This window comes from Sinohyriopsis cumingii, chromosome 13 (assembly GCF_028554795.1).
Source record: "Sinohyriopsis cumingii isolate HCF-2022 chromosome 13, ASM2855479v2, whole genome shotgun sequence".
Taxonomy (NCBI): Eukaryota; Metazoa; Mollusca; class Bivalvia; order Unionida; family Unionidae; genus Sinohyriopsis; species Sinohyriopsis cumingii.
In genome coordinates, this window is record NC_142973.1 from 14,047,495 (window position 1) to 14,064,109 (window position 16,615).

Genomic DNA, 16,615 nt, shown 5'->3' on the forward strand with positions numbered 1-16,615 from the left:
TGAAATTAATTGTCTTTAATGAGTCAGTGTCAAGTACTGATTCCCAAACAGGATAATGTACATCTGAAATTAACTGTCTTTAATGAGTCAATGTCAAGTATTGATTCCCAAACAGGATAATGTACATCTGAAATTAACTGTCTTTAATGAGTCAATGTCAAGTATTGATTCCCAAACAGGATAATGTACATCTGAAATTAACTGTCTTTAATGAGTCAATGTCAAGTATTGATTCCCAAACAGGATAATGTACATCTGAAATTAACTGTCTTTAATGAGTCAATGTCAAGTACTGATTCCCAAACAGGATAATGTACATCTGAAATTAACTGTCTTTAATGAGTCAATGTCAAGTATTGATTCCCAAACAGGATAATGTACATCTGAAATTAACTGTCTTTAATGAGTCAATGTCAAGTATTGATTCCCAAACAGGATAATGTACATCTGAAATTAACTGTCTTTAATGAGTCAATGTCAAGTACTGATTCCCAAACAGGATAATGTACATCTGAAATTAACTGTCTTTAATGAGTCAATGTCAAGTACTGATTCCCAAACAGGATAATGTACATCTGAAATTAACTGTCTTTAATGAGTCAGTGTCAAGTACTGATTCCCAAACAGGATAATGTACATCTGAAATTAATTGTCTTTAATGAGTCAGTGTCAAGTACTGATTCCCAAACAGGATAATGTACATCTGAAATTAATTGTCTTTAATGAGTCAGTGTCAAGTACTGATTCCCAAACAGGATAATGTACATCTGAAATTAACTGTCTTTAATGAGTCAATGTCAAGTATTGATTCCCAAACAGGATAATGTACATCTGAAATTAACTGTCTTTAATGAGTCAATGTCAAGTATTGATTCCCAAACAGGATAATGTACATCTGAAATTAACTGTCTTTAATGAGTCAATGTCAAGTATTGATTCCCAAACAGGATAATGTACATCTGAAATTAACTGTCTTTAATGAGTCAATGTCAAGTATTGATTCCCAAACAGGATAATGTACATCTGAAATTAACTGTCTTTAATGAGTCAATGTCAAGTACTGATTCCCAAACAGGATAATGTACATCTGAAATTAACTGTCTTTAATGAGTCAATGTCAAGTACTGATTCCCAAACAGGATAATGTACATCTGAAATTAACTGTCTTTAATGAGTCAATGTCAAGTATTGATTCCCAAACAGGATAATGTACATCTGAAATTAACTGTCTTTAATGAGTCAATGTCAAGTACTGATTCCCAAACAGGATAATGTACATCTGAAATTAACTGTCTTTAATGAGTCAATGTCAAGTATTGATTCCCAAACAGGATAATGTACATCTGAAATTAACTGTCTTTAATGAGTCAATGTCAAGTATTGATTCCCAAACAGGATAATGTACATCTGAAATTAACTGTCTTTAATGAGTCAATGTCAAGTATTGATTCCCAAACAGGATAATGTACATCTGAAATTAACTGTCTTTAATGAGTCAATGTCAAGTATTGATTCCCAAACAGGATAATGTACATCTGAAATTAACTGTCTTTAATGAGTCAATGTCAAGTACTGATTCCCAAACAGGATAATGTACATCTGAAATTAACTGTCTTTAATGAGTCAATGTCAAGTATTGATTCCCAAACAGGATAATGTACATCTGAAATTAACTGTCTTTAATGAGTCAATGTCAAGTACTGATTCCCAAACAGGATAATGTACATCTGAAATTAACTGTCTTTAATGAGTCAATGTCAAGTACTGATTCCCAAACAGGATAATGTACATCTGAAATTAACTGTCTTTAATGAGTCAATGTCAAGTACTGATTCCCAAACAGGATAATGTACATCTGAAATTAACTGTCTTTAATGAGTCAATGTCAAGTACTGATTCCCAAACAGGATAATGTACATCTGAAATTAACTGTCTTTAATGAGTCAATGTCAAGTATTGATTCCCAAACAGGATAATGTACATCTGAAATTAACTGTCTTCAATGAGTCAATGTCAAGTATTGATTCCCAAACAGGATAATGTACATCTGAAATTAACTGTCTTTAATGAGTCAATGTCAAGTACTGATTCCCAAACAGGATAATGTACATCTGAAATTAACTGTCTTTAATGAGTCAATGTCAAGTATTGATTCCCAAACAGGATAATGTACATCTGAAATTAACTGTCTTTAATGAGTCAATGTCAAGTATTGATTCCCAAACAGGATAATGTACATCTGAAATTAACTGTCTTTAATGAGTCAATGTCAAGTACTGATTCCCAAACAGGATAATGTACATCTGAAATTAACTGTCTTTAATGAGTCAATGTCAAGTACTGATTCCCAAACAGGATAATGTACATCTGAAATTAACTGTCTTTAATGAGTCAATGTCAAGTACTGATTCCCAAACAGGATAATGTACATCTGAAATTAACTGTCTTTAATGAGTCAATGTCAAGTACTGATTCCCAAACAGGATAATGTACATCTGAAATTAACTGTCTTTAATGAGTCAATGTCAAGTATTGATTCCCAAACAGGATAATGTACATCTGAAATTAACTGTCTTTAATGAGTCAATGTCAAGTATTGATTCCCAAACAGGATAATGTACATCTGAAATTAACTGTCTTTAATGAGTCAATGTCAAGTAATGCACAACTGAAATTATCTATGTCTCTAAAGAGCTACTATCGTATTCATTGTAAATACTGTATTGCTAGCAGGTTATTGCACTTCTGAAATTTCCTGTCTCTAATTGTCATTACTGTAACAAATGTGTGTATCACCTATTGTATTCAGTAATAACCCGTAATCCAACAAGCCTTAATGGCTTCTAGTACTAAGTCACTCCGCAGTCAGTCACACAAGCTCTGTACACCATGCCAAGCATGCAGGTACATCAAGGACATGTAGCACCAGTCATTCCTATGAACTTTTAACATGTCAATAAACAATGACCCACAAGAAGCAGTAGGATATATTTTTCATGCAAAATTAGCAACTAATGTGCCCAATGCAACCTGTATTATCTGATCACCATATGGAAAGTGTCAGTCATTGCTAGATGCTCATTTACATAATGAACCCTCTGCTCATATACAAGTACCCATTGACCAGGTCCATTGGAACATTTAATCTACCCATTAATAAGTCCCACTGAAACAGTCACGTCATTTTAATGCAAAATTAATTAGATTTAGGAGTTAAATCAGATGGTGTGAATTTTATCTTAATTACCTAATAGTGAAATTATGAAGGTTTCATGGATGAATTATGGTATGAAAGCGAGATATGCAGAGTGAACAGTGATTATTTGAATTGGATTTGTGAGAGAAAAAATGTGCCTGTTTAGATCACTGGATTTAAACAAATTAAAAGTGGCAAAGATATTTTGATTTTTAGTTCTTAATTCAATGAAGAAACATATTTTTAATGTCAGGAAGCACATACCTGAATTGCATTTGGAACTCAATCATTTGATTTAATTTCCCAAGTTACAGAGAATTTTCAACACCACTTTCAACCTAATGACACTACAGCAGCCTGACAATACATTCGCAATTACAAGTATATTTATCAATGGTGGCTCTTACATTATTCTTGCTTACTCCTAAGGTCTGATTTATCAAATGTGTCATGATATGCACTGAAAGAATATGGCAAAGAATAGTATTTTTATTTTCTTTTACATTTTTCAATTTTGTACGTTTTAAAACATAAATAAACTTAAATTAGTACTGTAGGTCTAACTGGCATTTCTTTACTTTAGGCTTTTATTTTGTATACATTTTACTGAGTTTTAACACCTTTATAGTTATCTTTTCTTTTCTATACATTCTACCAAGTTTCAACATCTTTACAGTTATCTTTTCTTTTCTATACATTCTACCAAGTTTTAACATCTTTACAGTTATCTTTTCTTTTCTATACATTCTACCAAGTTTTAACATCTTTACCATTTATCTTTCTGTATTACAGGTTTATATTTTTTTGTTTCTTTTTTAAGGGTTTATCTCTATGAATAGTTTTGGGACAATTCTTTATCATACATTTTTAGAACTTACCTATAAACAGGCACTATATAGTCTGTACAGTGTTGACATACCTGCATTTCATGTATCCCAACCCTAGCCCCACATAAGCATACATGCATTCATCCAACTCTTTTATCACTATCACTATATGGCATTTTCCTATATAACACAGTTATCGAACACAACTATTACTTCATAACAAGGGAGAGCTGTACTTACAAAGTTTGGTAATGTAGATGGTAGTGAACTCAAGTTATTGTGCAGAAACAAAATTGGGAATCGACAGATGCATGTACGGACATCATAACATCATATATGCTCCACATTACAGTGGGCGTATAAAAAGGACTAGTGCAAGGTACATCCATTGATTGCCACATGCCCCTGTCTCCACACTGTGACCAAAGGGTTATAACCAGGGGTGTAGTGCTGTGGGAACACTTAGGAATGGCATTTTCATTTTGTTGTTGTCGCAAATTCCCTTACTTTTTAATGCTCTTAATTGCATTCACTCACTTCTTTATTGCATTCTCTCACTTTATTACGTTCACTCACTACTTTATTGTGTTCTCTCACTTCTTTGCATTCTCTCACTTCTTTTTTGCATTCTCTCACTTCTTTTTTGCATTCACTCACTTCCTTTTTGCATTCTCTCACTTCTTTATTGCATTTTCTCACTTCTTTATTGCATTCACTCACTTCTTTATTCAATTCTCTCACTTCTTTATTGCATACACTCACTTCTTTATTGCATTCACTCACTTCTTTATTGCATTCTCTCACTTCTTTATTGCATTCACTCACTTCTTTATTCAATTCTCTCTCTTCTTTATTGCATTCACTCACTTCTTTATTGCATTCTCTCACTTCTTTATTGCATTCTCTCTCTTCTTTATTGCATTCTCACTTCTTTATTGCATTCACTCACTTCTTTATTGCATTCTCTCACTTCTTTATTGCTTTCACTCACTTCTTTATTGCATTCTCTCTCTTCTTTATTGCATTCTCACTTCTTTATTGCATTCTCTCACTTCTTTATTGCATTCACTCACTTCTTTATTGCATTCTCTCACTTCTTTATCGCATTCTCTCATTTCTTTATTGCATTCCCTCACTTCTTTATTGCATTCTCTCACTTCTTTATTGCATTCACTCACTTCTTTATTGCATTCTCTCACTTCTTTATTGCATTCACTCACTTCTTTATTGCATTCTCTCACTTCTTTATTGCATTCACTCACTTCTTTATTGCATTCACTCACTTCTTTATTGCACTCTCACTTCTTTATTGCATTCACTCACTTCTTTATTCAATTCTCTCACTTCTTTATTGCATTCACTCACTTCTTTATTGCATTCTCTCACTTCTTTATTGCATTCACTCACTTCTTTATTGCATTCTCTCACTTCTTTATTGCATTCACTCACTTCTTTATTGCATTCTCTCACTTCTTTATTGCATTCACTCACTTCTTTATTGCATTCACTCACTTCTTTATTGCATTCTCTCACTTCTTTATTGCATTCACTCACTTCTTTATTCAATTCTCTCACTTCTTTATTGCATTCACTCACTTCTTTATTGCATTCTCTCACTTCTTTATTGCATTCACTCACTTCTTTATTGCATTCTCTCACTTCCTTGTTGCATTCACTCACTTCTTTATTGCATTCTCTCACTTCTTTATTGCATTCACTCGCTTCTTTATTGCATTCTCTCACTTCTTTATTGCATTCTATCACTTCTTTATTGCATTCACTCACTTCTTTATTGCATTCTCTCACTTCTTTATTGCATTCACTCACTTCTTTATTGCATTCTCTCACTTCTTTATTGCATTCACTCACTTCTTTATCGCATTCTCTCACTTCTTTATTGCATTCACTCACTTCTTTATTGCATTCTCTCACTTCTTTATTGCATTCACTCATTTCTTTATTGCATTCACTCACTTCTTTATTGCATTCACTCATTTCTTTATTGCATTCACTCACTTCTTTATTGCATTCTCTCACTTCTTTATTGCATTCACTCACTTCTTTATTGCATTCTCTCACTTCTTTATTGCATTCACTAATTTCTTTATTGCATTCACTCACTTCTTTATTGCATTCTCTCACTTCTTTATTGCATTCTCTCACTTCTTTATTGCATTCACTCACATCTTTATTGCATTCTCTCACTTCTTTATTGCATTCTCTCACTTCTTTATTGCATTCACTCACTTCTTTATTGCATTCTCTCACTTCTTTATTGCATTCACTCACTTCTTTATTGCATTCACTCACTTCTTTATTGCATTCACTCACTTCTTTATTGCATTCTCTCACTTCTTTATTGCATTCTCTCACTTCTTTATTGCATTCACTCACTTCTTTATTACATTCTCTCACTTCTTTATTGCATTCACTCACTTCTTTATTGCATTCTCTCACTTCTTTATTGCATTCACTCACTTCTTTATTGCATTCTCTCTCTTCTTTATTGCATTCTCACTTCTTTATTGCATTCACTCACTTCTTTATTGCATTCTCTCACTTCTTTATTGCATTCACTCACTTCTTTATTGCATTCTCTCACTTCTTTATTGCATTCACTCACTTCTTTATTGCATTCTCTCACTTCTTTATTGCATTCTCTCACTTCTTTATTGCATTCACTCACTTCTTTATTGCATTCTCTCACTTCTTGTTGCATTCTCTCTCTTCTTTATTGCATTCACTCACTTCTTTATTGCATTCTCTCACTTCTTTATTGCATTCACTCACTTCTTTATTGCATTCTCTCACTTCCTTGTTGCATTCTCTCTCTTCTTTATTGCATTCTCTCACTTCCTTGTTGCATTCACTCACTTCTTTATTGCATTCTCTCACTTCTTTATTGCATTCTCTCACTTCTTTATTGCATTCACTCACTTCTTTATTGCATTCACTCATTTCTTTATTGCATTCTCTCACTTCCTTGTTGCATTCACTCACTTCTTTATTGCATTCTCTCACTTCTTTATTGCATTCACTCACTTCTTTATTCAATTCTCTCACTTCTTTATTGCATTCACTCATTTCTTTATTGCATTCTCTCACTTCTTTATTGCATTCACTCACTTCTTTATTGCATTCACTCACTTCCTTGTTGCATTCTCTCTCTTCTTTATTGCATTCACTCACTTCTTTATTGCATTCTCACTTCTTTATTGCATTCTCTCACTTCCTTGTTGCATTCACTCACTTCTTTATTGCATTCACTCACTTCTTTATTGCATTCACTCAATTCTTTATTGCATTCTCTCACTTCTTTATTGCATTCTCTCACTTCTTTATTGCATTCACTCACTTCTTTATTGCATTCTCTCACTTCTTTATTGCATTCTCTCAGTTCTTTATTGCATTCACTCATTTCTTTATTGCATTCTCTCACTTCCTTGTTGCATTCACTCACTTCTTTATTGCATTCTCTCACTTCTTTATTGCATTCACTCACTTCTTTATTCAATTCTCTCACTTCTTTATTGCATTCACTCACTTCTTTATTGCATTCTCTCACTTCTTTATTGCATTCACTCACTTCTTTATTGCATTCTCTCACTTCCTTGTTGCATTCCCTCTCTTCTTTATTGCGTTCACTCACTTCTTTATTGCATTCTCTCACTTCCTTGTTGCATTCTCTTCTTTATTCAATTCTCTCACTTCTTTATTTAGCACTAAACCAATGGTTATAACCAAAACTCATCTCATATATTGCGTGTTCTCTTGTTAAAATGGCATGTATAACATTTGGTAAAATATATTAACCAATGTCACTGTAATTTAAGAATTTATGCTTATTTGACCTTACACCTATTCCTAAGAACCCTATAGGAGATTTCCACAAAGGATACCCATGCTGATGGTTGCGACACAGACAACCTATGTACCAAGTTTGATCAATTGCCACCAGCAGTTCAGTTGGAAACAGAATTACAAACAGATAGATTAGCAGACTGGCAGATGGACGAACTGAATATTACTATATCCCCTCCCAATACTGAATTGGTTTTACTATTTTGAGACAGCTATATAAATAAGAGTATCTATGGTGAAAAGTACAGTGCTTTTCAATTTGGGGTAGACAAATTTTGCACTTTGCTAAAAACGATATACTGAAGGTGATTAGTTTTGGTGCTATCTTGGTTCAAAGTTTAGTCAGCATAAAAGGCTGTAATAACCATGCCACAGTAGGTAGTAGTGTTATCACTATGGTAACAGGACATAGTATTAGCTGAATCAGTCAGTATCAGCAAGTTAATACAGTGGACTTGCGGCAGGACTAATGGATGTTTTCTGGTCATGTTTAATCATGGTGCCTTTTGCATCTAACACCAGTACAGCCAAAATAAAACTCATCCAAATCTAAGCCATATACCAAAGATACAACTGGGGCCTATTAACAGACAAGCACACAATGCATAATCAGCACAACATACTTGACATGCATGATGTGCTAACCCCTGAAATTCACAGATCAGTTGATAAAAAGACTGTTACTTGTGTCCATCAAAGTCAATGCTACAAATATACCAGGGCAGTTTGTTTGGAGTAATCAGTAGAACAAACAACACAGGCCCTGATCTGAAGGTGCAATATGATGTTGCAGATGACGATCTTTGTTGCTTCAGTTTGACTTGACTTCTAAACAAGCACAGACAGTATTAAAAACTGCAACATAATGTATGTGTATTGTAGAAATGTTATTTCTAGGCATATTGTTATACATCTGACATGATATTCAATACTTTGGTAAATAATCTTCTAATATAGTCTTCCTTAAGATCACAAATTATAATTCCCTCAATACCTGACTCTATTTCATGCATCATGAAGTTAAATATTTCTCTGACACGATGTTGACTGCCTTGCACTTTAAATGCTAAGGAAGGGTATACATAAATCTGGAATGAAATAGTTACAAAAAATTCTGGGATGGTGTCTCTTTTCTTGCTGCAAATTATTTGAACTAAATTACTCCCATTGAAATCAGAAGTATAACCCAGTTCTGATGAAGAAAATATAAAAGCAAATATGACTGGAAACTGTAACCTTCTTCTCATTAGTTATACAAATGTTATGAAACATTATACATGAACATTCTACATAACAAATGTTATATTCATGTACAAAAGATTTTTATATTCATTTACCTTTAGCAGCTTGCATACTTCATCATTTCTCATTCTCATACACTACTTTAAAACAAGAGTCCCTTGAAAGGACTGACACTCTACTGCTGAAAAGAGTTTCCAGGAATTCAAGACCATTCTTCCTTTTAACTGGCGAGTACTGAAACTATCTTTGATATTGTTCAGCAACAGCAAGATTTTAAAATTAACTGCTGGGGTGGTCATTTGGATGTCAACTTGGCACCATTTTCATTTAGGACCAACTAGGCATCACAATAAGTTTTCTGGTGGGAAACCTATGTTCATATTACTTTCTCTTTTAAGGGAGTAAACGATATGATGATTTTCAAAATGGATGCCATGTTGGCCATACTTTGCTCATAACTGTAATCATCCAAGACCTTGATGATTTAAGCCTATGTACCAAGTTTTATAAAACTTGATTACAAATTCAGTCTCAAAAGCAGTATTATTCAGATGCATGATCACACAATCACCTTATCGTCATGTGTGGACTTCACTTAGTCTCCAACTTATTTGAGAGCTTGATCAAATAAGTCTATATTCCAAGTCTGATCATTAACCTGGAATGGTAACAAGCTCAGTCAATGAAATGCAAGATAAACTCATCAAACTTGTCTAAAACTTTGATAACATGAGCTAATATTTTAAGATCGATCAAAATAGGATCAGAAATATGATCAGAATAGTGTTAACAAATTCAGCCAATTAAATGCAAGATCATTTAATTAAGATGCATGGATTTTGGTCATTATCAAAACTATGATTTTGATGAGAAAAGTTAATGTTCCAACTCGGATCAAACTGGATCAGAAATATATCTTCCAGAAAGAGCTCAGCCTGTCACATGCAAAAGATCAACTTGCAGACATGCATGAATATATATTGCTCATTATCCAGTCTGTCTGAGATCATGGACATATAACCATATTCCAAGTTTTTAAAACACTGGATAAGAAACAAGTCTGCAGAGTGGAAACAATCTTAGCCACTCAGATGTAAGATCCACTTATCAATGAGAATCTTACTCATTATCATGAGATCATGATGATACAAGATACTATTCCAAGTGTGATCAAACTTGCATGAGAAATATGGTGTCCAGAGTTAAAACTTGCTCAGCTAATGAGATGCAAGAACATCACTATTATGCAAGGATCTCACTCATTATCAAAATCTTTGAGATCTTGATACGCCTATATTCCATGCTGGAATAAAACTGGATCAGAAATACAGCATCCTGTGTGGTAACAAGATCAGCAAGTCAGATTATCTCATTAATATTCACTGACTATGATCATTTCTGAATGAGATTCTGATGATAATAAGCCCATATTCCAGAAATATGTCCTCCAAAGTGGTAAGAAATTCAACCAAACAGATGCAAGATAATCTTATTATAATGCATGACTTTTCTCATTATTGAACTCATCTAAGATCGCTAAGATAAACCCAACATTCCAAGTTTGATCAAAGTCAGATGAAAATTATGGCTTCCAAAGTGACAACTAGCTCAGGTAATCAGATGTAAGATCACCTCATTAAGAATTTGTATAATTATTGCTCCTTACTGATCTTGGTAACAAGCAAATGATGATAGATGGATTATGCGTGAATAATGCAGGGTTTTACATTAAAACCTAAAATCATTGGATCTATCAGCCCAGTGAACAAAAAAAACTCCACGATAATGTACCTTTGATTTTTCTTTTATCTGCTTCCTTTCTTTGCACTAAAGTGATAAATCAAACAGATTCCGTCTCTTTTTGATGTATGATACAAAAATACTTATGTTAATGAGTAAGGGATGGAGTTTGAGCTACTAATAAAGTCCTCTGTGCAGTCTTTAATGTCTGTGCTATATTTAAAGGAGATTAAATGCATGCATCAGATTGAGGACAGTCACACATGAACTGGTAATTTATTACTTTAAATATCTGAATGATAACAGACAAGATAAATGGTGATTCAAATATAAATATGTTGAGGAAGCTAGTATGTGTATATCTAGTTACAATAAGACCGAAGATTATAAGCATTGTCAAGGGACTTACCCTGGTTGACCATTCAGCTGTACAGCATCTATTCGTTTCCTTGGAGGATCAGCTAAAATAGCAAAGGGAAGAAAGAACGTACATACTGGGAAAATTATTGAGGTCTAAACACTGATGTGATCTTCTTGCATCATGACTGCCATACATAAAAAATAACCAGTCCTATGTGCAATGTATAAACAATGCCAAATCTCTGCCATCCCATAAAAATATGTTATGCTTGTAGGTTTAATGTCTCTTTTAAACAAGAAGGAAGACCTGAAAAACATGAGAACAGCCATCACAGTTCAATGGATGCTTCTTCTCTAGGATCCAAGGTCAAGTTGTTGGGAACAAGGAAACTATTTTAGATCAATTCCTACTTCATCTGTGTCCAATACTTAAGATTATGTGAAAATAAAACAATCTAATCAAGGATTTACTTTTGAGGACATAAAGAGTCCAACAATAAATTGGGACTCAGTGCCATTCCAGTTAATTTTATCAGATTTGGCTTGTGGTACCTAAACAAGATTTAAGAAATCTTGTACCCAAAAAAACTGGGTCATTATTACCCACTATATGGTGATAAGTATTTCTTGGCCCAAAACCTCTTCATCTATTGCTATAAAAATTACATTACAATTGCATCTTAAAATTTAAACATTTCATAATTTCCAGGACTCTGAACACAACTTACAAATGCATCTTAGAATGAAAATATTACACATTAAACTAGATCACTAAAAGATTTTCAACACTAAATAAAAATGGTGTCTGTGTTCAAATTGTAACACCTTTAAAACTATTACCACCAAATGTTCATATCAAGTGCATATGGAAAACCAGTTATGTCAACAACAAAAAAAATAGGTTCTTGTGCCCTACAATCTATGATTAGATGGCAACTTACAAACATGCGGACATAAATTCCTGCTCTCTAACATCTATACCTGTTATAAGACATGACAATAGCTATGGGAGGTGAAGTCGGCGCAATGGCATCCTTATAATTTTATTGAATGCAAAGCTGAAGAACACAAGCCCCAACATGACAAATCTGCCCAGAATCATTTGTCAAAACTATTCCCTTCTGATATCACAACTAATGAGTTCAAACTGTATTGGATCCTTCGCTAACACAATTCCCTTTAAATTTTAATATATTTGATTTTTAGATGAATACATCTTTATTAAATTTGATTTAAATGTACTGAGAAAAAAGAGTATTTCCTAACAAGTCTAAATGGGACTGTATTTCATGAGCTAGATTTTGGTGCAAACTTTCATGTCAGGTTCTGGCTTGTCTCTAAATGTTTGGCATGCTATACAACTCTGAAGAAATTAAAAGCTGAATAATATTCTGTAACTTGGTAAGTTTTTCAGTTTCTACAATGACATTTTTTAAGTTGCCTCAGAGATATAAAAAATTGGTTTGAGAAGAAAAAAGCCTATTTTTTTATACAAGCTGACATGTGTTTGGTTTTCCTTATAAAAAAAAGTTGTCTCAGAATTACTCTTGTTACATCAAGAACAACTCTAATGGATCTAACATTTTTTTCCTTAAGATAAACTGATATACCTGAAACATTATATGTTGGAGACTTGTGTCTTACTGATGTTGAAAACTGGAGACTCGTATCTTACTGACGTTGAAAAGTGGAGACTCGTATCTTACTGACGTTGAAAACTGGAGACTCATATCTTACTGATGTTGAAAACTGGAGACTCATATCTTACTATGGTGAAAACTGGAGACTCATATCTTACTGATGTTGAAAACTGGAGACTCGTATCTTACTGATGTTGAAAACTGGAGACTCGTATCTTACTGATGTTGAAAACAATCATTTTGCTTCTGCTGTGCATCCAGCATACTTACAAAATGTAATTATTTTCTTAGATCTTCTGCATTTTCTTTGACAACATCATTCTCAAAAAATGTATCAATGTACCAATCTCGGCCCTGATTCCATCTTTATCATCAAGTAAAATGATAATTAATTTAATTATTTTGTTTTATGAGAGACAGAGATAAAGTGAAAAAGAGAATGTTATAACAAAATTTCACAGGGCAATACCTTGAGACAACCCCTATGATCACCAGGCAATACCTTCAGATGACCATTATGATCACTGGGCAATATCTTGAGATAACTCCTATAATCACTAGGCAATATCTTGAGATAACTCCTATGATCACTAAGTAATACCTAGAGGCAACCCCTATGATCACGAGAGAATATCCTGAGATGATCCCTATGGTCACTGAACAATACTTTGAGGCAACCCCAATGATCACTAAGCAATACCTTGAAATGACCCCTATGAACCCTGGGCAATATCTTGAGACAACGCCTATGATCACAAGGCAATACCTTGAGACAACGCCTATGATCACAAGGCAATACTTGGAGACAACCCCTATGAGCAATGGGCAATACCACAAGACAGTCCTATGATTACTAGGTAATACCTTGACACAACCCCTATGACCACTTGCCTATACCTTGAAATGACTCCTATGACCACTGGACAATGCCTTGATGACCACTATGATCACTTGGACAATCCCTATGATCACCTGGCAATACCTTGAGACGAGCCCTATGATTCCATTATACAACAACTGCTTGCTTTATGTGTATTGCACTAAAACAATTTACTAACAGAAGAATACATTGCTGTGTATTAAAATTGTTAATGAAGCCAGACTTTACTTAACACAAAAATTAATATGAAAGCATCAACCTACACTCACACAAGAGCCTATTGCCATTTATACCGTTGATTACCATTTTGATGTGTCATATTTTGTGTGGACAAGCTCTAGTTTTACACATGGATCTGTTACGTATGCTGAAGCTTGATCTTTTTTATAAACACAATTTTCAGCATGTCTGTAACAAACACTAGTTTAACTTCACAATATATTTGGACATCATGAACCAAACAGAAAAAATGCAAAGTAAAATTTAATTTAAAAAAATGTACAGCATAGTGCTCCACGATATCTTCTGTCTAATTTGGTGTATTTTTTTTTATTAAAAAGGGAGCTTAGCAAATTTTGATAGACACATGATGGATAATGCATGACATACAAAAAGTTGATTTGGACTGACAGCCAGGTGTGTTACTAATCAAACTATTGAATCCACTGTTGGTTTATAAGGATGAAGTAATAAAAATTTACACAAAATTAGACAGAAAATCATAACTTCAGAGATACTTCTATTCATGGTCTTTATTAGTACCGTAAACACACTGCTATAAATAACTTCTATAACATTTTTCTAAATTTTCTTTTATATACATGTCACTAGAGAATGCAGATTAACTTCTTAAACATGATTTGAAAAATTACTGATTCTTTTAAAAAACCTTATCTATTTTGTTTCAATCAGTACAACATCCAGGGGAGATAACTGAACTACTATCAAGGCTAATCAATTAGGTGGCACTCTACAGTTCTGTATTTTGCATAGGGTTAGAATTTTAAAGAAAAAGAACTTTCCTGGCTTTCCTCACTGGTTATACTGGCTATATAAAAAAGACCTTGTATATCTTAGGTATAGTTCAAAGAACCTTTAATTCCCTTTTTTTAGGTGTATGATTGATGGGTGTAATATGGGTTATAGAGTATACAGCTTGGCATTACTCCAGATAAACATGTTTCAAAAAAGTACTAGCTCCACTTGGTCATTTTCACTTCTGAACTTCAGAGGTAAATTGTATAAAAAAGATCTGATAACTGTCTTTACATTTTAGATATTTGGTAATTCATTCATTGCACTTTCAGTAGCTGGTATTGTCTAGTCTGGCAAAATTCATTTTCCCTATTTTAATAACTGCTATGGATAGTGTACTTTAGACTAATTCAGGCTGATTTTTAAGCACAAGGGAATAGTCATTTTAGTTAGCAGGGTGCTTATTAGATCATGTACAATTTCCAAAAGTACAATATCCAAAGAAATATCATCCACATTACATTAATGTAGCATGGAGGAATGTCAACATTTTCTCCATTGTGCATGATTTAAATGCAAACAACTTCACCTTACATACGTCACTCTCTCAAAAGTACATAATAACTGGTGAGCGCCCCCTTACATAAATTTGAGTTGCCTCCCTTGACATAAAAATTTAAATTTAGCAAAATAAAGTTTGTTACTATTATTAGTAACACACTATATAGTGTAAATGAAATGAACACTGTGCCATAAGCATTAATGGAGTGAAATCCCACAAAGCCAAAAGTGGAAATTCCATGCGCATCTGGTGAACTTTTGTAAAAGCTGACACATATATCTTACCAGATTCTGACCTGTGACGTACATCTAACTCGTCTTCTGTACTAGGATTCCTGAGTTTTCTGTCTAACAGTAAAAAATAAACTACCTTCTCTGTATTATGTCTGCAAGACAAAGAAAAATAATCAGTCACTTTACTGTGTTTATTCCAAGAACCAACAATTCAAATATATTTTTTTGAAAATGTGCAAAAGAGTGTTTCTTCTTTTTTTAGTTACTGTGGGACAGAAAGTTAAGTAAGAGAACATGGAGAAAATAATAAATGTATACTAAAATAAATAAATGTAAAATCAAGATCAACATCAAATATGAAACTGCATTTTATTAATCTTCGTCTGAGGTGACCTACCAAACTGTTCCATCAACACCATTCCAGGATTCTACCTCCAGCCTCTTAGCAGTGCTTTCTACAGGGTGCATGATTCTTTCTGAATCCACCATTAATTTCTTGACCTCCCCAACAACAACAAAAATATCAGCCACCTGAAAATCACTCACTGATGATTTTCCAAATGAAGCATATAACAATCATTATGTAACAAGTTTGATCTGATAAGTAAATGCTCAAGTTTTAGTTCAAACACCGAGTGCTCACCAACTGACAGCTTGCAACTAAGCAATGAGATGCTTTCCCAGGCAATCCATTTATTACAAGCCTTGAATAAACTGCACTTAGCAGGGTTTAACAATGGAGAACATGCAGTTTTCAGTTTTCTGTGGCAATGTCTCTACTGTTACATGCAATTCTAATGTACTGTAAAACACTATATTTTGGTGGGATTCAAATTTTTTGGTTTAGATCAAAAAGACATTCATGGGAACCTAAATTCGTTAATCTCTCATTTACCCCCACCCCCCAAAATGCATAGGTCAAAGTTTCCTATTATGTCAATAATCACTTTCATGTGCAAGCAAACAGGTTTAATCAGCATTGCAGTAATGAAGTTATTCCTAGCTAAAATATGGCATAAATACGGATCTTAAATGGAATGTCAACTTCTTTTTCCACATATGGTTGAGCTAACGTATTGAATAAAACCAATGTAATCTT

General features: G+C 33.5%; 1 protein-coding gene across 2 annotated transcripts in view; it reads right to left on the reverse strand.

Moving 5' to 3' along the window:
- LOC149784961 (serine/threonine-protein kinase BRSK2-like) overlaps positions 1-16,615 on the reverse strand; it is a 250,696-nt gene that overhangs the window by 71,305 nt on the left and 162,776 nt on the right. For both annotated transcript variants that reach the window (XM_089978615.1, XM_089978614.1), the window contains exons 12-13: positions 15,568-15,668; positions 11,276-11,327 (exon numbers count right to left, since the gene is read on the reverse strand). In XM_089978615.1, coding sequence (XP_089834741.1) covers positions 11,276-11,327; positions 15,568-15,668 — 153 coding nt within the window. The remainder of the gene's footprint in view (positions 1-11,275; positions 11,328-15,567; positions 15,669-16,615) is intronic.